General features: G+C 39.5%; 2 protein-coding genes and 1 pseudogene across 3 annotated transcripts in view; 1 reads left to right on the forward strand and 2 right to left on the reverse strand.

Moving 5' to 3' along the window:
* The window catches only part of FBXL13 (F-box and leucine rich repeat protein 13), a gene marked incomplete at both ends in the record, with an annotated part of 167,695 nt that overhangs the window by 48,127 nt on the left and 93,173 nt on the right, over window positions 1–26,395 (reverse strand). The window contains 4 exons of the mRNA XM_079785446.1: window positions 1,717–1,879; window positions 1,977–2,094; window positions 2,608–2,706; window positions 24,941–25,070. Coding sequence (XP_079641572.1) covers window positions 1,717–1,879; window positions 1,977–2,094; window positions 2,608–2,706; window positions 24,941–25,070 — 510 coding nt within the window. The remainder of the gene's footprint in view (window positions 1–1,716; window positions 1,880–1,976; window positions 2,095–2,607; window positions 2,707–24,940; window positions 25,071–26,395) is intronic.
* On the reverse strand, window positions 3,236–8,291 carry LOC307108611 (elongation factor 1-alpha 1-like; annotated as a pseudogene). The gene is made up of 4 exons: window positions 8,189–8,291; window positions 7,935–8,095; window positions 4,925–6,153; window positions 3,236–3,265 (listed from the first exon to the last, which is right to left on the reverse strand). The product of its transcript is annotated as an elongation factor 1-alpha 1-like (transcript).
* LRRC17 (leucine rich repeat containing 17) overlaps window positions 24,765–26,395 on the forward strand; it is a 33,825-nt gene continuing 32,194 nt past the window's right edge. The window contains exon 1 of the mRNA XM_079785832.1: window positions 24,765–25,000. The gene's annotated coding sequence lies outside the window, so the exon portion shown is untranslated. The remainder of the gene's footprint in view (window positions 25,001–26,395) is intronic.

Genomic DNA, 26,395 nt, shown 5'->3' on the forward strand with positions numbered 1-26,395 from the left:
TGGTGTGTGGTTAAGAAAATGTATATTCTTTAACTCACCCACTTATTGTTTTAGGTGTATCTTTCATAGATGGATTTTAAAAATCGAACCTGAAACTCTGACAATAAATCTTCTCTGTCTTTTCACCCTATGTTATAGTCTTTTATAAATTTCTCTTTTTTGTTTTTTACTCTGATGTCATGGAAGTGGTTATCTTCCAGCTCTGTTCTTCTCTCTTCAGTGAGTTCTAATCTGCTGATTAGCAATCCATTGAGTTTCTTTATTTCAATAACTATATTATATTTTTATTTCTAAAGTTGGTTTTTATTTTCAAATAAATCTAGTTATTTTTACATTTTGTTGCCTGCTCATGTTTCTGATTCCATTATTTATTTCTTCAAACATAACATACATAGTTACTTAATATTACAAATCTGATAATTCTAATATATGACTTACTTGAAGATCAAATATATTTTGCCATTTCTGGTGACTCCTTTTCATGGTGACTCCTATTTTTGTACATTTGATAATCTATAGTTGTGAACACCGATTTATTTGATCTTAACCTATGGTAACCCTAAAATCCTAAATAGAGATGCTTTCTGATAGAGAAAAAGCTTTGAACTAACTTCTTCCAGAAGCCTGAGTCCTTTGAAGGGTTTTATCAGCTATACTGCCTGAAGCAGAAAACCTCCATTTATTTTAAAATTAGTTAACCTGCAGAAGCCTGAGTGAAATAGAAGAATAAAGATCAATAATTAATATTTCACATATTAATACAGATAAGATGAACTGTTAGGCACACACACATGCACGTATGTACACATACACATTGTGCTGGTATCATGATGCCTGCTTGCTCATGAGCTTGCAGTCAAAATACCAGCTGGGGCTTCATTCATATGAAGGCTTGACTGAGACTGGAGCTAGCTCACTCTGTGGCTATTGGTAGGAGGCCTAAGTTCCTTGCTGCCCATTGGTTGGGGGCCTCATTTCCTAATCCCCATTTCAAATTCTATGTTACCCACCCCCTCCCAGACACATGGTGCTTCTCCATCTTAATAGACAACCTGGCTTAATATTTTATGTAGCTTAGCTTATTACTCAGACTTGTCTTATGTTTTCCCAGATATTAGCCAACGTCATAGGATCAAATGCTATTTTGTTATCTTCTGGCCCAATAATATTACAAAAAAACTTACATAGGCAAGAAGCTGAGATATTCATTGGTGAAGAGGTTTTAGCAAGAATTTCATCCTTGCCCACCTGAGAATACCGGGATAGAAGCCCAATAATAACCTCGCTGAAAACAGGGTTTTAGTAAGAACTTAGCATCTATCCATCTGTCAGAATATTCACACAGGAGAAATCTAACCAGTACCCAAGATTGGTTCCTCATAAGCAAGTTTGAAAGTCCATTTGGGAAAAACCTGTTAACTGAACCAGCTGTGAGAACACTCACTAGGAAAGATAGTCCATAAGTCTTTCTATGAATTCATTTAATTTTAGAAGGTCCTGTGATTCCACATACCCTGAGCTTTCCCTGAGAATCTCCCAGCACCCCCTTATAATCAGTCCGGGTTGGGTACCCCTCCTTTGTGTTACCACAGTCTCCATGCTTACCTCCACTTAGACTCCTGACTTTCATGTTTACTACCAATGAGCTCTTTAAGGAAGCCTGGCACAATACAGAGTTTCAGTGTTTCTTGAATATATGACTAAATGACTCATTACCTTATACAATTTGCCAAATTCAACACACTAAGTTGCTTCAAAGGTGAGAGTGACTTGAGGCTACTATCCGTTATTCCCTTGCAATTCGCCATGTAAATGTGACTAATGTTTGGATAATGCTTGTCTATATATTTGAAGCATGAATCAGTAATTCTTTTATTTCCTGTTTTAAAAAAAACACAGAAGAAAAGATAAGTACTGAATTTAAATTGCCACAAGAGTAAAAGTTAGTGCTGAACCACATTTTTAATATTACAGACCTTCAAATCGGATCTTTCTGAGGTTGCAATTAGAGAGGGCATTGAAAGCAAGATCGGAGATATGTGGCGAACCAATGAAAACCACTGATGTAATACGATGACAATGCTCTACTAAAGCCTTTAGAAGAAAAAGGATTATTAAATTAGCCACAGCACAAGTTTAATGAGGTCATTTTTTTCCTAAATATTTTCAGAAACACATTAACCATTAAATTTTCATTTTTTCAAAGAAAACAGGACTTTTTTCAATATATTTTAGTATGCATACATTAGAATAATGCAGAGGAGTCAGAATTAAATTATGTTATGAAAGTATGGGAAAATATGAAAAAATAGAATGCTGGAAAAAATCACTACATTTAGAAGCTTCACATGTAGAGCTAAACTTAAAATTTATGCTTAGGCTATATCACCGAAACAAAAATATCCTAACTGTGAAACAAAGTTTCTTAGGACATTTAAGGATTCAAATGTCCAAATATGTGTGTGCATAAATTTTAAATGATTTTCTTACTATTAAAAAAAAACACACGAATATGAAAAGCCCGTTCATATTTTTAGTAATTCAAGTCACTGAAAAGTGTGCCCATCTAATGGGACTGAGAAGAAAATGTACTTGCCAACTACTTACTTTTAAACAGTTGTCTGTTAGAGTTGGCATGTCATTGATGGTCAGATGCATGATTCCAGTGCAGCTGCTTGCAATGTTCCTGAAGCCTTGGACTGAAATCTGAATTTGACAGAGTAGGTGGCAATAATGGGAGAACCCATTAGAATGAAATCTAATAAAACCCTTTGGTAGTAATAAACAAAGATATGTCATGATTTTGCTATTGTGTTTTAAAATGGAAACCAGCGGGAGCCGATGTGGCTCAGTTGGTTAGGCGTGGCCCCCTGCAAATGGTTGCCAGTTCAGTTCCCAGCCAGGGCACAGGCCTGGGTTGGGCGCTCAATCCCTGGTGGAGGCATATAGGAGCAGCAGATTGATGTTTTGCTCTCACATCGATGTTTCTCTCTCTCCCCCTCTCCCTTCCTCTCTCTCTCTCTAAAAATCAATTTAAAAAAAATTTTTTTAATGGTAGCCATAAAATGTGGCAGGCATACAGGTAAAGAATCTAGTCTTGATTTTTCTCTTTGTTATTTAATATTTTATATGCATATATTATGAAATGATCATCACAAGTCTAGCTAACATATTCATTACTTGAGGTAAAATTCACATAACATAAAATTAATCACTTAAATAAGCCATTTAACCATTAATCATTTTGTGGAACCACAACCTCTAACTAGTTCCAGAACATATTAGCACCCTAAAGCAAGATATTTTCAACCTTTTTCATCTCATGGTATACATAAATTAATTACTAAAATTCTGCAGCACACCAAAAAATATATTTTTGCTGACCTGATGAAAAATTAGATATAATTTTGATTCATTCACACTGGACTGTTATTGTTGTATTGGCTATTGTCATTTTTTTTATTTGACAATCTAAGGGAAAAGAGGTCAGTGCCCCTAACTAAATAGTCAGGTACTGCATATTTTAGAAATTCTTGCAACTCATTAGTTGAAAATCACTGTCCTAAAAGGAAATCCTGTACATATTAAGCAGTTGCTTCCCATGCTTGCCTTCTCCCAGACCCTGGTAATCACTAACTTGTGTTCTGTCTCTATGAATTTACCTATTCTAAATTTTTTCTATAAGTGAGTTTATATAACACTAGAGGCCCGGTGCATGGATTCGTGCACTGGTGGGGTCCCTCGGCCTGGTCTGTGCCCTCTTTCTATCCAGGACCCCTCAGGGGATGTTGGACTGCTGGTTTAAGCCTGATCCCCACAGGTGAGGCCGAAGGACCCCACTGGTGCACAAATTCGTGCACCGGGCCTCTAGTATTCATATAAAATCTTTGGTTAATCTCTTCTCACCCTCCTCCCTTCCCTCTTCCCTCTGAGATTCATCAGTCTGTTCCATGTTTCCATGCCTGTGCATTGAGTGTCTGCCCCCTGGTGGTCAGTGCATGGCATAGCTACCGGTCGAATGGTTGAACGGTTGCTTAGACTTTCATTATATAGATTGTATGAATATACCACATTTTGTTTATCCATTCATCTGTTGATGGGTATTTAGGTTGTTTCCATCTTTTGGATATTTTAAATGGTGCCACAATGAATATGCATGTACATCTATTGGTTTGAGTACCAGTTTTGAATTCTTTTGGTTATATATCTAGGAGTAGAATTACTGGGTTCCATGATAATTCTATGTTTAACTTCTTAAAGAACCATCAAGATGTTTTCCACAGTGCCTGCACCATTTTACATTCCCACCAGCAATCTATGGGGGTTCCAATTTCTCTACATCTTTGCCAACACGTATTTTCCTTTATCTTTTTAATTTCCTGGTGGGTTTGAAGTAGTACCTCATTGTTATTTTTATTTTCAACTCCCTAATTACTGATTATATTGAGTATCTTTTCATAATTTGTATATCTTCTTTGGGGGAATGTCTAATTCAAATAACTTGCCTATTTGAAATTGGATTATTTGTCTTTTTGTTGTTGAGTTGTAAGAGTTCTATATATATTCTGGATACTTGACACTTAGATATATAACTTGCAAATATTTTCCATTGTTCACTTTTTAAATAATAACCTTTGACATACAAGTTTTTAATTTTGATGAAGTTCAATTTATTTTTGTTGTTGCTGCTTGTGCTTTTGGTGTTCTAGCTAAGAAGCCATTGAAGATTTACCCCCAGTGTTTTGTTCTAAGTTTTATCATTTAGCTCTTCTATTTAGGTCATTATTCCTTTTTATTTTCTCTCATTAAACTTTGTTTTAATGGGTCTCAAAGTTTTGTGACCGATTTCTGGTTGTTTTCATTAAAAAGTACTGATTTTAAAAACGTAACTTAAAAACTGCAACACACACACACACACACATACACACAAATGGTCCACAAAACATTCTCCTTTCTTCCTGAAGGTTTTAGGATGCATTGTAATCATTAACCAGTCTTTTATATTAAACTTAAATGGCCAATTGAGATAAAGGGTTCTGAGATCATTCTTCCACCACTGAGTAAGACGGGGTGGCAGGTATTAGGGATAATATTCATTTAGCCTGAGCTTTCTGGACAGACTTGATGACTTTGCCAGCTCCAGCTGCCTTCTTATCCATTCCTTTGATGACACTCACAGCAACTGTCTGTCTCATGTCACAAACAGCAAAACAGCTCAGAGGAGGGTAGTCAGAGAAGCACTCAACATACATGGGTTTGCCAGGAACCATATCGACGATGGCAGCATCACCAGATTTCAAAAACTTAAGGCCATCTTCCAGCTATTTCCCAGAATAGCGATCAATCTTCTCCTTCAGCTCAGCAAATTTGCAAGCACTGTGAGCTGTGTGACAATCCAGCACAGGTGCATATCCAGCAGTGATCTTGCCTGGGTGGTTCAGGATAATCACCTGAGCTGTGAAGCCAGCTGCTTCCATTGGTGGCCATTTTTGCTGTTACCAGCCACATTGCCACAATGAACATCTTTGACAGACATGTTCTTGACATTGAAGTCCACATCGTCCCCAGGAAGAGCTTCATTCAAAACTTGATGGTGCATTCCAACAGACTTTCCTTCAGTTGTAACATTGACTGGAGTAAAGGTGACCACCTTGCCAGGTTTGAGAACACCAGTCTCCACTCAGCCCACAGGGACAGTACCAATACCACCAATTTTGTAGACATCATGGAGGGGCAGATGCAGGGTCTTGTCAGTTGGACGAGTTGGTGGCAGGATATAATCCAGAGCTTCAAGCAGAGTGGATCCACTGGCATTGCCATCTTTAAGGGTGACTTCCATCCCTTGAACCAAGGCATATTAGCATTGTTATCACCATTTCAAACAGAAATTGGCACAAATGCTACTGTGTCAGAGTTGTAGCCAATTTTCTTAATGTAGGTGCTGACTTCTTTAACAATTTCCTCGTGTCTTTTCTGGCTATAGGGTAGCTCAGTGGAATCCATTTTGTTAACACCAACAATCAGCTGTTTCACACCCAGTGTATAAGCCAGAAAGTCATGTTCATGGGTCTGCCTATTCTTGGAAATACCTGCTTCTAATTCACCAACACCAGCAGCAACAATCAGGACAGCTTTGGGAGGTAATTCTGGGCTCTACCCTCATGAATGGGAATAGTGTCCTTATAAAAGAGGCCCAATGAGATCCCTCACTGTAACCCACTATATAAGGTTACAGAGGTAAGGTGCTGTCTAGGAACCAAAGAGTGGATCCTCACCAGACACTGAATCTGCCAGCACCATGATCTTGCACTTTCCAGCCTCCAGAACTGTGAGAAATAAATGTCTGTTGTTTATAAGCTACGCAATCTATATTTTGTTATAACAGCCTGAATGGACCAACATACTTAGATAATTTTTTTCTAAACAGCTTTTGGGAAATATGTTTTTAAAGGCTGAACAATGTATCTATTTGGCCCTGGAATTTCTTTGGCAAAATTGTCCTAAGGATATAATGCTACACACAGAGATCTGTATACAAGGATGTTCATTGCAAAGTTCCATAATACTGAAAAAATAATACCAAATTAAAATTCCAATAATTAGAAGTGGGTTAACCTAAACTGTGTCAACTCCTATGGTGGAATGTATTACAGTTACTACAAATTATTTTTTAGGAGAATAACTGAGATTGTGATGTAGTTTAAAAGAAAAAGTTGGTTATATAAATCCATGCTACTCAAAGTGTGGGCTACTGACCAGCAGTATGGGCATTAACTAGAAACGCTGAATCTCAGTCCAATGCCTACTGCTCCAGAGGCTGCACTTGAACAAGATTTCCAGGTGTTTTACATGCACAGTATAGTTTGACAGGTGCTAATCCAGAGGAAATAAGTGAGCAAAAGAATGGGGGCAATTAGTGTATGAGTTGGGTTCTCCAGAAAAACAGAAACAATCAAATAGATAGATAGGTAGAAAATAGAAGGAAGGAAGGAAGGAAGGAAGGAAGGAAGGAAGGAAGGAAGGAAGGAAGGAAGGAAGGAAGGAGGGAGGGAGGGAGGGAGGGAGGGAGGGAGGGAGGGAGGGAGGGAGGGAGGGAGGGAGGCAGCGAAGGAGGGAGGGAGAAAGAAAAAGAGGGAGGGAGGGAAAGAGGGAGAGAGGGAAGAAGGAAGGAGGAAGGAAGGAAGGAAGATTCATTTTAAGAAGTCAACTCGTGATCATGGGGGCTGGCAAGTCCAAACTCTGTAGAGCAGATGACAGGCTGGAAATTCAGGGAAGAGTTGATGAAGTCTTGAGTCTGAAATCTGCAGCCTGGAACTCAGGCAGGTTTGTTTCAGTCTCGAAATAGAATTGCTTCTTCTTTGGGAAACCTGTTTTGTTCTTAAGGTTTTAAACTTATTCGATGAGGCCCACCCACATTATGGATGGTAGTCTGCTTTACTCAAAGTCTTCTTACTTAAATGCTTATCACACCTGAAAAAAAATACTTTCGTGGCAATATCTACACAGGTGTTTGACCAAACAACTGGGCAACATAGCCTAGCCAAGTTGACACGTAAAATTAAACATCATAGTAGGAAATGCGTCATAATGTTAACAATGATTATCTCTAAAGTGTGGATAGTTTCTGTGTTTTTCAAACTTTCTACATTAACCATGTAATATTAGAAGAAGAAAAAGAAAGAGAATGACATCGTTTGGGAAAGATAGCATAAGAAAGCCCTTATGAAGTTTTTAAATCACCTCTTACTGCGGACTTCTCCTTGCAGGGAAATATTAAATGTTGTAGGTTCAGTTCCAGAGCACCAAAATAGAGTGAATATCACAATAAAGCAAGTCACACAAATTTTTGGTTTCCCAGGATATAAAAATTATGTTTACACTATACTGTAGTCTATTAAGTATACAATAGCATTGTGTCTCAAAAAATTACATACCTTAATTTTTAAAAACTTTATTTCTAAAAAAATGTTGATCATCATCTGAATATTCAGTGAGGTGTCATATTTTTTGCTGGTGGCGGGTCTTGCCTCAATATTGATGGCTGGGGACTGATCAGGGTGGTAGTTACCAAAGTTTGAGGTGGCTTTGGCAAGTTCTTAAAACAGGACAATAAAGTTAGCTTCATTGATTGATTCCCTTTTATTAGTGATTTCTTTGTAGCATGAAATGTTGTTTGATAGCATTTTACCCACAGTAAAACATCTTTCAAAACTGGAGTCAATCTTCTCAAACCCTGCCACTGCTTTATCAACGAGGTTTATGCAATATTCTAAATCTTTGATTGTTGTCATGTCAACAATCTTCACAGTATTTTCACTGGGAGTAGATTTCGTCTCAAGAAACCACTTCCTTTGCTTATCTATAAGAAGCAACTCCTTGCCCTGGCCAGTGTTCTCAGTGGTTAGAGCGGTGGCCCAAGCACCCAAGGATCAGGGTTTGATTCCCAGTCAAGGGAGCGTACCTGGATTGCTCTCACATTGATGTTTCTCTCTTTCTCTTTCTCTCTCACTCACCCTTCCTCTCTCTAAAAATAAAACAAAACAATGACAAATAAAGTCTGGGAAAAAGTACAGAATTTGGCAATAGACCAGATTGAAAATTATTCCAAGTTAAAGGTAAAGTACAAGCAAAGGCAAAGCAGTGGTAGCACTGGCTTGACTGAAGTGGCAAGATCACCCTTGGGATGAATAAGAAAAGTTTAGTAGGTAAGGAGGAAGAAAAACTAATGGAAGACCCATCAAGGCAAGAATGAGGTATTTTGTATTATACTGCCATGGATTTTTTTTGGGGGGGGGGAGGGTATGTTTTTTGTTGTTGTTGTTAATCCTCACCCAAGAATATTTTTCCATTGACCTTTAGAGAAACATCTATGTGAAAGAGACACATCGATTGGTTGCCTCCCAATGCACCCAACCAGGGCCAGGGATTGAGCCTGCAACCAAGGAACGTGCCCTTGACTAGAATGGAACCTGGGACCCTTCAGTCCGTGAGTTGATGCTCTATCCACTGAGCCAAACCAGCTAGGGCCTGCCATGAATTCTTGAATAAATTTTCCATAAGTACTCCCAGAAAGAAGTCCAGGGGAAATTAATGAATGTTAAAAACCTGGAGAACAGAGGAGGAGGGAAAAATGCTGGGTTTGGAGTCTGTCAGCAGAGCTGAGTTTGAGATTGGCTTTGCCTCTTTCTCACTTATCACAAAAGGAAACTCAACCTCTCTTATGCTTAGTTTTCTCATCTATAAAATGGGTATGATAATACCTATTTTAGGCGATTCTATATAAAAATGATTAGTTAGCACAGTGTCTGGCATGCACGTTCGGTACCAGTTTTCCTGTTACTGTTCTGGGTGCATTGTGCTTCTACAGAAAAATAAAGATTTGAGAACTAGAGATAGAGGGCCTTGAGAGATCATTCTAACACATCCCTCACATTGCATATATAAAGAAACTAGAGCCAAAACCGGTTTGGCTCAGTGGATAGAGCATCAGCCTACGGACTGAAGGGTCCCAGGTTCGATTTCAGTCAGGGGCATGTGCCTTCGTTTCAGGCACATCCCCAGTGGGGGGTGTGCAGGAGGCAGCTGATTGATTTTTCTTTCTCATCGAGGTTTCTGACTATCTCTCTCCCTTCCTCTCTGTGAAAAATCAATAAGATATATTTTAAAAAAAGAAAAGAAACTAGAGGCCCAGTGCATGAATTCGTGCACAGGTGGGGTCCAGCCGGCCCACCCCGATTGGGTCCACTTGGGCCAGGCTGGCCGCGGGGGAGGGGACATGGGAGGTTGGTGGGCTGGCCACACCCCCAATCGGGGTTGAGGGGCCAACTGGGGTAGGGGCCAGCCCGGGGGAGGGGCCATGGGTGGTTGGCCAGCCGGCCCCGCCCCTGATCCCAGTGGGGGACCCGCCCCCTGGTTGAACTCCTGGTCAAACTCCTGGTCGAGGGAACAATTTGCATATTAGCCTTTTATTATATAGGATGGTTTTCAGAGGTTTGAGAACATGTTCCTTATCTATTCATCACCATGTGGTCCCCAGTGTTGGACATAGTGTCAAACAAGTGTGTGCTCTATAAGTGCTGAATGAATGAACGAATGGTCTTGAGTCACACTGCTGGTGGCAGAGCCAGGGCTAGAGGCCACCTCTCCCCATTAAGACACACAACTCCAGGGATGGGAACAGTCATTTTTTCACAAAACTTCTAAGTTCCTCCCCTTTATCTCAGAGCCTAGTCCACCACCCTAGCACTAGTATCTCCAATAATAGCTTCTCCTAAACAAACAAACAACTTTGTCTCTCTTGCTTTCTTGGAAGCATGTTCCTCACAAGATTTCCTGAACAAGGCAGGGAGAGTGATGATAGCAGTAATCAGCCACAGCATAGCGATTCCTTGCAATTTAGCCAAAAATTTGGTGCTATCAACCAATAAGATTGTATCCAGAAAAGGGGGTCAGGGACACCTCTGAGAAACAGGTTTTTAGTTTTGTCCTGGCATAAGATGTCTGGTTTTCTACACAGTTTATTTGAGGATATCCAAAAAGATGCTTGGCTGATATTTAATGACTCAAATATTCCTGCCAGAATCTTCTAGCCAACCAACTATTAGTTGTCCTTACTCTTCACTGAAATAATAGGGTATAAGCCTGAAATTAAAAATTCCTCTCTAAGGGAAAAAAAATTTACCATGTTAAAATAGCAGGCCTTGCCACAGTTGATATCTGTGTAGAATTCTGACAAAACTTGGATGTGATCTCCCTTTGTTTAATTGTGAGGTGATTTTTTGGCTTTAATTTTGACACCAACTGGAGCCTGCCACTCTGCTCTGTGCTGGTTAAGCTCCCATTGGTTAAGAAGTTAGGAAAATTGGCCACATCAGTGGTGTTCCAATGTCAGGTCCCCGCAGACAGCTACGGCTCCTGATGGGGGCAGAGCAGCTTTGGTGATCACAGGAAAATTCTCCCCATCTCCCTCTGGTGGGTCTCAACCCATCAGCACGACAGCACAAAAAAATGAGTTGTAAGTGATCCATACAATGAGCACCCAGGGGTATCTCAGATCCCTCTTTCCCTCTCTAAGGTAGTGAAAAGAAGGAAGGCACTTACCTCAGTGAGGGTAACAACTCACCAAGCGTCCATTTTCTACTCCTTTCACACAACATTGTCTCTGAACCAATTAGCTCAGCAACACAGAAAAGAGATGTGCATAAAGGCAAGACCCTCCTCGGCGGTTAGAAATATCCATCTTAGGTAAACACGGCCCAGGTGGTGTTCCTATACCATTTCCAGCTGTTTCTCTCATTCTGCAGTGCTGTAACCAATGACTAATGAGTAATGTGATGACTTTAGTCATATCCATATATCCTTCACAACCTCTTAGTGACCCCAAAGAAGCCTGGCTTAGCAAGGAGAATGAGTTGTTGGGAGAAAATCAAAGATTTCTCCCAAAACATTATGGAACATTCTGTTTTATTGCATTCAAATGTGCCACAAGTATCTTCAATAGCAACACTTCCCAAGGTCTTGAAAAGCTTTTAAATATTGTGTCCCTTTTGAGGTCCCGCCATTCTCTTTCTCTGGATGACCCTGTACTTTCTAGTCTGTATATTCTTCATGGCCAGCCCCCCATCTATGTTCCCTAGTGCACTTCTCCCAGGGAGCCCTCCCTGATCACTTCAGGCAGAGCTGTTTCTTCCTTTTACATCTCAGAGCACCAGAGACCTCAGCCGGAGGGTCTCCTGCCTTGTACCATCACTAACTGTGCACATGTCTAATCTCCCTGCTGAGGAACACAGACCGCATCTTAACCCTCTTGTCCTTTACAGTGCAACACGGCGCCTGGCACAGAGTATGAGGCCACAAAGCTTTGTTAATGGACCAGGTAGCTACTGAAAAAATTATTTGTAGAATGTAAATTAGAATTAGTGGTTCCAAAAAGGGAGGGGGTAGACAATATAGTCATGTGTTAAAGATGACCATATTTATCTAAAAACATTGGAAAGCCAAACATGAATAAAAAGCTTCATTTTCCAACATGAGTGAGGAACTAGAACACAAGATTAGTGAAGCCTACAGATGCCAGGAAGGCAAGCGCGCGTGCCAACTCTGTGTGCACTCGCTGCTCGGTGACTCAGAGCTGAGATCTGCAGAAGCAAGCTGACCCTTCCCAAGCTTCATCATTCCTGACTAGAGTGCTCTGTCCTGTCCTTTTCCTCAGCCAGTGGCCAAACTGCTCACAGCTTTCCCTGCATTCTCATGGAGCTTTGTCTCCTTTTTCAACGAGGCAATCACAATCATGATACTTTCTTCTTACAGCACAAGATCCAGAGCGCTTATTTGGTTTGTCCAGATTTACTGAGCTGGCTGGTGGCTTTAAAGGTGCAGGTCTAACCACAGGCTTCACCCAGCTCCAAAACACTACGTAGCATTTTGTGAACAGTTTATGAAATTCTGTGCGTAAGTCACTTCCTAAGATAGCGAAGGGCGAAGAAACTGAATTAAGTATGGTTTTTCAGAAAACATTAAAAAATTGTTCAAACCATTTTTCAGGAGGGGGAAACATGATCTCACTCCCCTGACACTCATCATTTTGTCATTTGATTCTTCAAGATCTAAAAATTGCTGCCAGATGTTTCATATTTTTACTACTTAATACAATAAACATCTTTATACATTTTGCCTACAAAGAGATTACATTAAGATATGGATGCTAAATAATAGGTGTTTGTTATATTTATTTTTTACTTTCAGAAATGGCTAGCATAAAGTTAAATTCAAACTAATAGTTATTTAAACCATGTATATTTCTGAGTCCTACCTATAAGCAATATAAAAAGATTTTTATGAATTCTTTTATTTCCAACAACAGCTATTGTTATATTGACTGGGCCACAAAAATATTAGTTGTGGGCCGCATGCGGCCTGCAGGCCATGAGTTTGACATGCTTGGTCTAGTGGTTAAGGGCCAGGTCTTCAGAATTAGATGGATCAAGGTTCTAATCTTGGCCCAGGAATTTTGTGCATGACCTTAGGCAAGTTACCCTGTCTTAGCATCATTTTCACTGGTGTGTGAAGCCAGCTTACTAGCCTATGAGAGCAGACAGTTAAATTTTTAGGAATTCTGCAAGCCAGTTATTAAATTCAAACAGTTTAAATTACATCACGTAAATTTAAAATTAAATAAATTATACTAAAGGTAATGAGTACTCAAAATCATCACTTCCTAATTTTTTATTGCATGTTACCATTATCTCTGCTCTTGAGGATACTTATGTTTATTGTATCTGTCTGGTGAAAATAGCGCATAATAGTGCACTATTGCACATACTTTCCCTACTCCCTGTTCAATGACCTCATTGGTAGCTTGAAATAGGCCATGGTGAGAGTATTTACACCATGGGTATCAGCAACCACTGCAAAGTAAGGCTTTCCCTGCTCCTAGACAATTGTTATATGTTTACTAGCACACCATTGTTCAATTTCCACATCTCTAAAATGGGAATAGCCCTAGCTGGTTTGGCTCAATGGATAGAGCATCGGCCTATGGACTGAAGGGTCCCAGGTTCGATTCCGGCCAAGGGCACATGCCTGGGTTGCGGGCTCGGTCCCCAGTAGGGGGTGTGCAGGAGGCAGCCAATCAATGATTCTCTCTTATCATTGATGTTTCTATCTCTCTCTCCCTCTCCCTTCCTCTCTAAAATTAATAAAATAAAATAAAAATGGAAATAATTTTACCTATCTCATGTAATTATTTGTAAAGATTAAATGAGATAAAAAATGTAAAGCACTTAACTGAATACCTAGTATATAGTCAAGACCCAACAAATGGTGCAATTATTATTACTATCCATTAAAATAAAGAGTAAAGGAAAATATAATCAAACAAACATAAGTGAATTTAAATTTGTTACCAGTTCATTTGGGTATGTAATCTGTTTGTTTACAACTGGTTTAGCTGGTCACACCACTCTTATTGTTCTAATTACCCCTTATCGATAAACTGCCAAATCTGTGTCTCCACTCCCAGCTCTGCACCCAGGGCCAGACTTCCACTTTCAAGTAGTTCTTATCATTGACATCCAGATGTATCACAAGAACCTCAAATAAATTTGATTTCCAAAATAAAATCCATTATTCTTTCCCCCCAATTTCTCCTCCTTTAGTTATCTTGATTAGTCTTCATACAAAAGCACAAAATCCTAAAGCTGAAAAAGCTCATTTAGCTCAATCCAGCCATTCTACAGATGAGGATGCTGGGGCAGAACAACCAAGTGTCCAGGGTTACACAATTGGTCAGTGGCATGCAAGGACTAAATCCCAGGTCTCCTAACTCCAGTTTGGGGCTCCTTTTACCATCCACTGACTTCTGCTATGTGTGAGTGTGAGGAGGGGGGGCGGGGGGGGAGAGGGGAGGGGGAGAGAGAGAGAGAGAGAGAGAGAGAGAGAGAGAGAGAGAGAAATCCCTGTTTACTCATGCTTTGCTTATGCAATCTCATTCCATTTGGCTAGTACATTCATCTCTGGATGTGCCTCTGTGGCTTTCTCCCACCTCCACCACAAACCCCAGGGATGAACAAGTAAGACCTTCCATGATCTTTGCCTCTCTGAAAGGGGTATTTGGAATTTATGTAGCCTGGAGATAACTGAAATGACCTTGGAATCTTCCAATGTGCAGTTTGATGGCCTACCTTTAAGATTCATGGCTCCCAGAGAGATTTAACAGTACAAGAACTACTGATAAACCAGTATTATTGCATCAAGTATTCCAATCATTTGAACATTTCTGGGATGCTGTCCCTTTTCATTTTCTTGATTTGTGTGTAATGACTAAAAAATAATTGATGAAAAATGCTTTCACTTTAGTTATCTCATAGTTTCCTAGGCTCTTTTCCCCTTGTAAATGTCAAACCCTTGCCAAGAAAAGATCATCAGACCTCGGTCTAGTAAGTTGCCAACTTCTCAGCCACCCAACAGGCCTCCTGAACTTTCACCTAGGAACCTGGCTAGCCATTACTTAAAATTGGTTGCATTTTCATTCATTATTTATTCATTCAGTCATCAAAACATTGATCAAAGCCCAACTATGTGTCAGGTACTATAATGTGCTAAGGCAGTGGTTGGCAAACCACGGCTCGCGAGCCACATGTGGCTCTTTGGCCCCTTGAGTGTGGCTCTTCCACAAAATACCACATGCGGGCATGCACATACAGTGTGATTGAAACTTCGTGGCCCATGCGCACAAGTCGGTTTTCGGCTCTCAAAAGAAATTTCAATCATTGTGCTGTTGATATGTAGCTCTGTTGACTAAAGAGTTTGCCGACCACTGTGCTAAGGAATCAGATATACCAGTAAGTAAGGCATCATGCTGGCCTTCAAGGAGCTCACCATGGGGAGGAGAGCAGACAGATAAGCAGACTGGTACATACATAGAGAATGCTTAGTGAAAGTGCAATGCTGGAAGTGTACACAGGAGGAACATAACCCAGCTTGGGTTTGGGGAAAGACGGGGCAGTAAGGGCTTCCTAGAGAAGGTTGTGATTGAGCAGTTCCTCAAAGTATGTGTGAAAGTTAACCTGGTGAGTGGGAGAAAGGAACAGTACCAGGGTGTCTACGCAGAAGGGAAAGGTGAGCCTAGCGAAACAACCGAGGCTGGAAATGGAGAACTAGGGAGGGACAGAGAGAGAAACACTGATTGCAAGTTCTCTTACTCTCTGGTTTACTTACGTTAAATCTAAACAAAAACATCTGCGTCTTGTTCCAAACTCCCACTCTTCATCTGGTTCTGGTTCCTATTGTCCTCCATGTTCAGAGTTGTTGGTTTCTGAGCATTTAGGTTTCAGCTGGAATGCCTTCCTTCCCAGCAGAGCTGTGGTCATTCCATGCCTGGCTTTCTACACAGTGCTATAACCTACTGACCGCTACACACAGTGAGAGATACATGAATCTGTACGGAAAATGGCTATCTAAAGATAATATCAACGGGAGAACCCTTGGAGTTACACACAGAGCAGAGGATAAAGGGAAAATATAATCAGGAATCACTGCCCTCCTAACTGTCAATTTCTCATGTACAAGTAGGGTACCTTTGTCCTCTCCATTAAAACTCTTAATGCTACCCATATTTTCTATTTTTGTATTTTGAAAGAAATTGAACATGTTTTAAAGCGCTCTAAAATGAATAGGGAACTAATGTGGATCTCTTTGGAGCATTTTAGCTGATGCCTTTTTATTTATTTATTCATTCATTATGGGGATATGCGAGGAAAGACTTAAAAGGAGATGAAGAAGGTAGCCAAACAGATAACTGCAGAAAGAGTATTCCAGGCAAAGAAAACCACCAATGCAAAGAAACCATAAGTCAAGACCTTTTGTGTTTGAAGAACAGTAAGGAAGCCAGTGCTCCCGAGCAGAGTGGGTAAGGAGAGTAGTAGGAAGTGATGTTGGAGAGGCAATTGGGGGAGGAGGCATATTACATGGGTCTTGGAGGTCCTTTCAAGGCTTTTCTTTTATCCAGTGAATAGGAAGCCTTACCAAGTATTTGAGCAGAAGAAGGACATTAATGTGGGTTTTTTAAAGATCACTCCAGATGCTGTGTTGAGAGCAGACTTGTAGGAGGCAGAAGTGAAAGCAGAGAGACTAATTGGGAGGCTATCACAACAATCCAGGCAAAAGATGATGGTGGCTTTGAGTGGGATGGTAGCTGTGGAGGTGGTGAGAAGTGGTCAGATTCTGGATGCATTCTGAAGTAATAGTCAATGGGACATCCCAATGGAGTGGATGTGGAGAGTGAGAGGAAACAGTCAAGGGTATTGCATTAGTTTGCTAGGTCTTCTGTAACAACGTACCACAAACTGTGTGGCTTAAACAACAGAAATGTGTTGAACCAACAGTCCTGGAGGCTAAAAGTCCAAGATCAAGGTGCCAGCACGGTTTGTCCTTCTGAGGTTTCTCCCTTCAATGCGAGAAGAGAACATGGTCCAGGCCTCTCTCCTTGGCTTCTAGATGGCTATCTCTATGTTCATGTGGCACTCTCCCATACGCGTGTTTCTGTGTCCAAATTTCCCCTATTTATAAGGACATCAGTCATATTGGATTAAGGCCTAACCTAATGATCTCATTTTAGCTAATTACTTCTGCCACAACCTTATTTCCAAATAAGGTCACATTATGAGGTACTAGGGGTTAGAACTTCAACATATGAATTTTGGGGAGATACAATTTAATCCAAAACAAATGACTCCAAGATTTTTGGCCTATGCAACTATAAATATGGAGCTGGGGAAAACCAAAGGTGGGGCAAGGAGTTATTTTTTAGAGCAGCGGTTTAAAAAATATTTTTAAGATATAAGAGTAAAATTTAAGAGTGAAGTCTGGGTTGGTGATATATATTATATATCATATGTGTGTGTGCATTTATACATATATGCATACATTTCTTCTATAAACATATATTACATATAAACTCATATACATATAAGCTTCTATAAGCATGTATATGTATATATAAACACACCTCTATATATATGTTACACATAGTGTATACATATATATGTGTGTACACATATACATAATGATGTTGTATGTATATGTATATATATATAATGTGTATATACATATATATGCTCATGATTTTAGGTGATATTTAAAGCCATCCTCTAGGTCTGATAACCAAAGGAGTAGGTATAGGCTGAGAAGAAAAGTGAACCAGGAACTGAACCCTGGGGCCCTCTTTGATTAAGGGGTTGGAGAGCCACAGCATTAGCTTTCTCACAGAAATCAAATCTACATGAGTTTTCTAAGTCATAAAAAATGTCATCAGGATTGATGCAAGCAATGTAGGAAATTAACCATCTCAACAAAAGCCAAACATGAACATACTTTATGACCCAGCCATTGGACTCCTATGTGTATACCTAACAGAAGTAAAGTAGTGTATATAAATGTTCACAGCATGTGCATTTTCTGTATGGATATTATCTATATATATAATAGGGAAATATGCTAATAACCCGGGACGCCATAACAGATCGACAGGACAGGGGGAGGTTGCGCATGCAGCATTGGGGTCGGGCGGCTGGGGCCTCCACGCGCCTGCGCTGGGGGAGGGCCTGATCAGCAGCGGCTGTGGCTGCTTCAAGGGCCAGAGAGGAAGGCAGGGCCGGTTGCTGCAGGGCCCAGGGAGGGAGGCAGGGCTGGACGGCGACTCGAGGGTGGGTGGCACCGCGCGATTTCAAATTGCGCACTGGGCTCCTAGTACTTTGATAAAAGGCATTACCGGCCTGCACCCTCCCCCGCCCCCCCCCCCCCCCAAAAAAAAAAAAGTCTTTAGGGAATGCCTCTACTCATTAGGTCCCAACTCTCAGTGGCAGCAAAACAGGAAGCAAATTTAATCTGGCTTCTCCAGTGTTTAGGATTGCTTTGTGGTCATTCACAGAGCATGCTCAAAGCAACAAATTTAGGTACATGTGAAAAGCCATGAGAACCTCACAACTTTTTCTGGGTTTTAGTTTTTTTTTTCTTTTTCAAGCCCAATCAGAAGCATTCTTTGCTCCCCCAACTAAAGGCTAAATAGGAATCACACCCTCACCAGTTGTCAGTTTCTTTCGGTTGCAATGATGGAAACTGGAAACTCAATATAAACTAGCTTAGGTAGAAAGGGAGTTAATGGTGTGTCTAACTAAAAGTCCAACTAAACAATATGTCATCTCTCCTTCTTAACACATCATCTCTCCCTCTCAAAAGTTGGCCTCTTTGTGATAGTTTCATTCTTTCCCACTGCAGACAAATTTCTTCTGTATTCCTGGGCAAGAGAATCACAAATCAGCCTGGACTTAAACACTCCAGACCCTGCAACCTCAGAGGAAACAGAATTTTATTTTTCCCAATATTGAATTGTTCTGCTAGGATCATACTCTGCCTAGAAAAATCATAGCCACTGCTTATGAAATTTAGTATTGTCTAGGCCTGGGCCAAATGACCAGTGGCCAGGAAAATACTAATACCAATACTCTAATAATAATAATAATAATAATAATAATAATAACTAATGATGACTAAGCATTATTTTGCAGCCACTGTTCTAACCTTCTTATGTGCATCAATTCATTTCAATCACACAACACATTTATGAGGTAGATACTAGTATTTTCCCCATTTCATAGATAAAGATACTGACATTTACAGAAAGTTTAGGCAACTTGCCCTAGACCCAAAACTAGTAAATGGCAAACTCGGGATTAAAAGTACCCCAGAACTCATGCTCCCAATACCATGGTATATTCTCTCAAGGTGCCATGAGTGACAGCTCCACAAAACCACAGGGGAGAGGATCAGTCCCTGAAAAGAGCATGAGGTGTAAAGGAAAACTACCAACATTTCATACAATAGTTCATTCGTCTCACTTATTTAACCATTAATCCAAATATTCAATAAACATCTGATGAATATCTGCAGTGAATTAGGTCACACGGCATTTCCTAGAGCCTAGAACAAGATGGACCCCATTCACTGTCGCCAATGTCTCCCACACGATGGATAACCAAGGAGTACAGGAAAGGGTACTTTCTTTACATGGTGAAATTATTTTGTCTCCATAAAGTCTTCCCAAATTATGTTTAGACATGGGTTTTAAAAAACTATTTTATGGCATAAGCTTAGATTTTATAACTTTGAGTAAATGGTAAGTATAAAAGCAAATGAATTAAATTTGTTCAACTGATTCAAGCAGAATTTTTGAATCTGCTTAGTGAACGTAGATTTATTGTTCCTTCTGAAAGCAGCATGAAGAAAACATGGCAATCAGACTCTAAAGGAAAATTTTAAATTAATTTCAAAGCTATTTTAACAATGTCGGCCTCCTGGAATGAGAATGCTATCATTCAATGAATATGTATGAAGTACCTGGGTATGGTTAAAACTTTCATGACCAAAGAAATACAAATTAAAAATACAAAATATCATGTTCAATGCCAAATTGGCGAATATTTTTAAACATATTTATAAAGATACCAAACATTATTTTACATTTATGGTAAGTGTAAATGGACAACCTTGGTAAAATATGGATGGCCTTAAAAATAACTCTGTCCTCTGTGTCGCTTCTAAAAATGTGTACCCCCAAATTGCATAGGCATATGCAAAGATATGGCTACAAGAATTTTCCTCACAGGTTATCATTGATAGCAAAATATGGTAGGCCAAAAATGAATAGTGAAATATATATTGGTGTTTTGGTATAATGAAATACTATGTAGCTATTAAGAGTAAGTTACAGGAAAATATTTCATGAAATATTTACTTTATAGAATAGTAAGTGAAAGATATGTGTACTATATAATCCATTTTAGTTTAAAAGATTATACACCTGCACAGAAAAAAGACCAAAAGGCTTTTTACTGTTTATTATTTCTAGGTGGTTAATTTTTAGGTTATTTAATTTTTTTCTTCTCTCTCTCTCTCTCTCTCTCTCTCTCTCTCTCTCTCTCTCTCTCTCTCTCCCCTCCCCCCCCTCCATCCCTCCCTCCCTCTCGTGTTTAACCTGGAATAAGAAAAAAAACAAAGATTTTTTTTTAAGTAAAAAAATACTACAAAATTCAAAGTGACAAGTATATGGCTAGAGGTCTGCAATGGGTAGCGAAAGAGGAGGCTGGAGCGGCCCTGTCCTGACTTAGGGCTGAATGTCAGCAGAGGCTTCTTTGAGGAGGAGAAACTGAGCAGAGGCATCACCTCAACCACAGCTTGTAATATTATGAAAAAAACAGATGATGACAAGCAGGTGCAGGTGCAAGTGCTGGTATTTGTGAGGCAATCGGTCCCATTACTTAATGCATCTACAGCGATTATCCAGTCCCAAAAGAATGCAAAACATTTCTAAAATATAGGTAATTGATTTTAACTTTTCTTTGCAATTCCCCATCATCCATTTATTTACTTTTTCTAACAAGTATGGTGAAAATTCTTTCACAATATTGTATAAAGACATCTTTCCTTTTTGGCGCAGCTGTGACTACATTAAAGCTTTGCCCTTGACATATTTCATGTATCCTAACCCCAAGTTCCAGTGTCCAGTGCGCAGCAGGCGTTCACACACCAGCGAAAAGCATTTAGCTGTTAGCCTCTACTCTCAAGTCTTTTTGTTTTATTAGGACCTTTTTCTCTTGGTCAGATATATATTAATACATGACTTCATAGTGCAAAATTTCCAGCATTAAAAAAAAAATAGATTTCAGTTTCCAAGGGGAGAACCTGAAAAATACGTGAATTGTCAGTTTTCCATCTCTGAAACCATTTTCGTGCTGCCATATCAGTGCAGCTCGGCCTGAAAGAATAAACGATTCTCACACCCAGAGCTGAGGAGGTAGGCAGAGTGTCCTCAAAGGGCTGAAGTCCCTCGGAAAGCAGTAACATCCAATTTCACCTCTTCTTTCTGAAGCTAGAGCAGCAGCCATTTGAAAGATAGCCATGGATAAGAAGGAGCCCATTTCGGTTCATTTTAAATGGTACGATTTTCCAGTGTCCGAAACAGTGTCTGATGCTTAGAGTTAAATCTCTGTTAAACTATTAAATGAACAAATGGAAATGGAAGAAGAATGAACAAAATAAACCAACCATTGTTTTGCATAATGACGTGAAATGCTAACTTCTCTGTGGTTTGAGACTCACGAATTAAGGAACAATCAGGAAAATAAATCTGTTCTTTATACATTCCGACCAAGCTCAAAAGCTGCTGAGGACAGGTAGGCGATGCCATTAAGTGGGAGCAGTCTAGGTATAAGTGCATGTGTACACATTACCGAGTGGAGAGGCTGTCAAACGGGAGCATGCTCCACCTCAAGGGAGTGAGGCTGACTCAGCTCCAGCCATGGCTGCCATGTGGGAATGCAGGCCCAATTTTGCCAGTTCTTCCAGTGTTTTAAGAGAAGCTTGAAGTCTAGATTTTTATGTTCACATTATAAATGTTGGCTCAAAATTTAAAGACAGAGAGACAATGTCTGTGTGTTTTACATGCATACCTAGCCAGATAGTCACTGATTTTGAAACTTCTCATTTCAACTTTTCTTTCTTTTTTTAGGATATTATAGTTTATTAATTAACTTATTAACACACTTTTGTAATACTTTTGCCCACATTTTTAGCTACACACCCTTTAATGGCCTTTTTATATAACAATTTGATATTCTGTAATATTTTCTACATATGAAATAAAAAGATAATTGTCTTCCATCAGGGAAAAGTAATCAAAACTTTAAAATTGATAGTATTGAAAGCTTCTTTCATCTTCACTCTTTATTATCAGTAACGTCACGTAAAACTTTATCATGTTCAATTTGGGAATACCTCTATAAAGCTTCTTATATATGAACTCTAAGATTTCAGGTCATGTTAAATTTCCTTGTGCAGTAATATGTACATAACTACATTATATACCAGTATATATGATTATAGAGACGATTTATTCTTACTGAGCATTTGGATTTTTTCTGTTCTGTTTGTTTATTTTGTTTTCTATATTCCACATATAAGTAAAATCATAAGGTATATGTCTTTCTTTGACTTATTTCACTCAGCACAATAGCCTCTAGGTCTATCCATGCTGTTGCAGATGGCAAGATTGCATCCTTTTTTATGGCTGAATCATATCCCATTGTATAGATGCACCATTTCTTCTTTATCCACTTATCTATTGGTGAACACTTAGGTCATTTACATACCTTGGCTATTGTAAAAAATGCTGCAATGAACATATGAGTATATATGTCTTTTCAATTAGTGTTTTGGGTTTCTTCGGATAAATACCCAAAGTGGAATTGCTGGATCCTTGTCTCTTGTTATAGATTTTGTTTTAAAGTCTACTTTGTCTTGTATAAGTATTGCTATCCCAGCTTTTTTTGTTTGTTTCCATTTTTGTGAAATATCTTTTCCCATCCCTTTATTATCAGTCTGTGTGTGTCTTTCAATCCAAAGTTGAATCTCTTGTTGACAGAATATGCAAGGATCTTGTTTTGCTATCCATTCAGCCTCCACATGTCTTTTGATTGGAGTATTTAATCCCGTTAGCATTTAAAGTAATTGTTGATAGATATGTATTTATTGCCAGTTTACCATTCATTTTTTATCTTTTTAAAATTTCTTCTTAAAAAGACACTTTAATATTTCTTGTGGTGATGAATTCCTTCAGCTTTTTCTTGCCTAGGAAGCTATCTGTCCTTCAATTCTAAATGATAGCTTTGCTGGGTAGAGTATCTACTTTTGTATGTCTAAGAATGTTTATGCTTAGGGCTTGTGTATGTGTACTTGTGTTTTGTATGAGTTGTGTGTTGTTTCCCCTCCTCTCCTTTCCCCTATGTCCTCCCCACTGCCTAGTGATTACCTCATGAAAACTGAGAAGAACAAGGAGATAAATCACACTTATGTGGGGGATTTTTAAGCATGCGGTGAGCTAGTGGAAAGTATCAGAGGATGTATATCGAGGGAAAAGAGTGATCAATGGGCTATGTCAAGCACATATGGGTATTCCTGAATTTGCAAATATTTTTCTCCATGATTAGGCTATCTGTGTTTGCTAATGGACACCCATATCAAAGTTAGGCTTCTATCTTCCCGAAGAGACTGGGAGATACTGGTGTAATCTCCCTTGGTGATTACATTTCAAAGCATGGCTCCCAGGTACTTGAAAAAGACTGTCCTGGGTTGCAACACTGGCAAAAGCTTTTTAAGAGATTTACATCTCAAAGGGAACAGAAAAAGAATGTACAACTGCAAGTTTTCTAAAGTAAATAAATGCTCTACGAAAAAGGAGGTTGGGGGCCAACACTCAGAGAGAAGCCTTTCTAAAGCTTAGTCAAGCTGGAGGCAAGACCATCCGGGTCATAAGAGTGATGGGTAGATGTTAATCAGCAAGTTGCACATCATTGGATCATTAAAAATATAAATTCTAGATGTTTCAGACCTCGCTTAGAGTCCTCCTCTCTTTTCCCCTATGTCCTCGTCACTGCCTAGTAACCATGAAACTGAGGTATCTACCAACAGATGTCTATCAGAGTGCAACCTGGGTCTTTTCATTTCTAAATGGGCATCATAAATACATACTCCACAGCATTTGTGCAAGGACTAAATCTGATATGTGTGAAGCACTCAACATGATGCCTGGCATATAGTAACAACTCAATAAATGGTAACTATCAATATTTCAGCCAGTTCTCATCTGTGCTATTATAGTATCATACAATGAACATACTATGATACTAATATTAATAAAATACACAGAAAAGAAGTTAAAAGAATTATGACTTATATCGATCAAAATAGAGCAGAAGAAACTATCAATGACGCAGCACCTATTGCCAAAGTTCCATGTCCTACCCTCCACAACTCCACCCTATTTTCTGCCCAAATTTCTTTCATCTGTTTTTTCATAGTTAAATATTTCCCCATATAGATCTCAAATCTGCGTGCTATTTAGCCTAAGGATATAATGCAATTTTTAAAATTTACAATCTGTGTTGCATTTTCTTTCTTACACTTAACATTTGAAGCATGTTTACTCTTTGAAAGCCCATGTGGGAGCCAATCGACTTTTCAGAAAGTTCCTTGCAAATTCTCCCTCAAAAGAGTTTTCCTTTGTTTGTATCTTGGTAGCAATTTTTTAAAATTTCAAGATTTGGACTCTGGCACACTAACTGTTCAGAGTATCTACCAGAAGTGGTCTGTTTCATCATCCAATGAGCTCTGCCTGGTTGGGGATGTGACACCCCAGTGGAAGGAAGCCAAGAGCCTATAGCGGCGATCCTGGGGAAAATGTAAGCAGCTGTGGCCGTGTAACTTAAAACCTCTGAGAAGTGCGCTGCAGCCTGTGCACAGCGTTCGTGGAACATGGGGACTGGATGCAGCCCGCTCTCCGGAGGACTTCCTCGCCTGCTGCAGGAAAGGGAGGACTGAAAAGACAAACCTGGGTGCAGCCGGAAAGGTCCAGGTAGATGAGCTTGTGGCATCCATCCCCTAAATTCAGGTACCGTAAACCTTTGTCTGTGAATTTTCTGCAATAAGCCAAACTGAGATTCTGTAGGTTATGGAAGTGCCTGAAAAGACAGGGTGAGGGGAGAGAGGGAGGAAAGTGAATGCAGTTGTTTTCTCACATCTTTCTTAAGCCACTGTGACAAAGAGAAGTAAAACTGTAAGTGAATCTTTTCTCCTGGCAAATGTTCAACAGTTGAACCTTCTTGTTAATGCTCTTCCTGTTAAGTAAAGGAGACTGCAGTAACTAGATAATGCCTAACTACATTTCAAATGAAAAGGAAGATGTGCCTAGATTTTTAAGAAAATTTTTGAGATAAAGCCTGGAGTTGTGGGGGCAGGGAGGTTTGTGCATTCATATTGTTTGGAAGTTAGCTTGTGTTTGAAAGCAAAGTTACAGAGTTTGCATTATTGTTGCATTTAGGTTTTATCGTTGAGGCACCGAAGTGATGAGCAAAATGTCTAGAAATACAAACCCTTTGTAAACATTTAAATGGCGATGAACTGTTACATGAGAGTGAGGATTTGGACAGAAAGGAGGCAAAGTTGAACACAACAGGCTCTTAAAATGGACATGATCAGCAAATGCTTTGAGAAATTAGACTTGAATATGCATGATTTTGTAACACTTTCATAACTATAATTTTAAAAAGACTGATATACAGAGCTTAAAAATGGACTAAGAAGAGTCTACAAATGAGTGGGCAGCACATGAAAGGAATAAAAAGTACATCAGAGACTGTCAATCTCACTGGAGTTGAAACCCATTAAATATGGCATTACCACCATGACCAAAATGAGAGCTTCCAGAAAAAAAGGGAGGTAATTAGGACAAGCTATGCAAGGGCTCACAGTTTGAGGACACACTGCGGACAGCTTTCCAGATCCTCTTTATCCTGGCATTTTTTAAAAAGTACAAGAACTCCCACTACTGCCTGCTCTTGTAATGAAATTAACAACATGCTCTTGATTTGTGGTCTGCAACAGTTTAACAGCAAACGGGAAAGCAAAAAACCAAAGTGAAAGAAGATGCCTCTCTGTCCAGCAAAAGCCCACAAATGAATAATAGAGTTTACCTTCACATAAGTGGGAAATAAGATCTGTGAGCACTGACCGTTAATCAGATTTATTCCGAAAATTTGAAAAACACATGTATCTGATACAATGATTTCCATTCCATAGAGAATCATTTGGTGCGGAACACAGATTCTCTCTGGTAATTGCTGTGTCTATGAGATTCAACAGAACAGACAGGGATGCCTTCTGGATCCCCAGTGGCTGGGTGGGCAGGGCTGTGAAGGAGAAAGCTGCACTAACGTCCCAAAGACACGTCCCCTCTCCTGGGTCCCTTCAGTTCACTAAGAGCTATGCCAAAGTTTGGGAAATGCTT

The sequence above is a fragment of the Cnephaeus nilssonii genome, assembly GCF_951640355.1.
Source record: "Cnephaeus nilssonii genome assembly, chromosome: 12".
In the NCBI taxonomy this organism is placed as follows: domain Eukaryota; kingdom Metazoa; phylum Chordata; class Mammalia; order Chiroptera; family Vespertilionidae; genus Cnephaeus; species Cnephaeus nilssonii.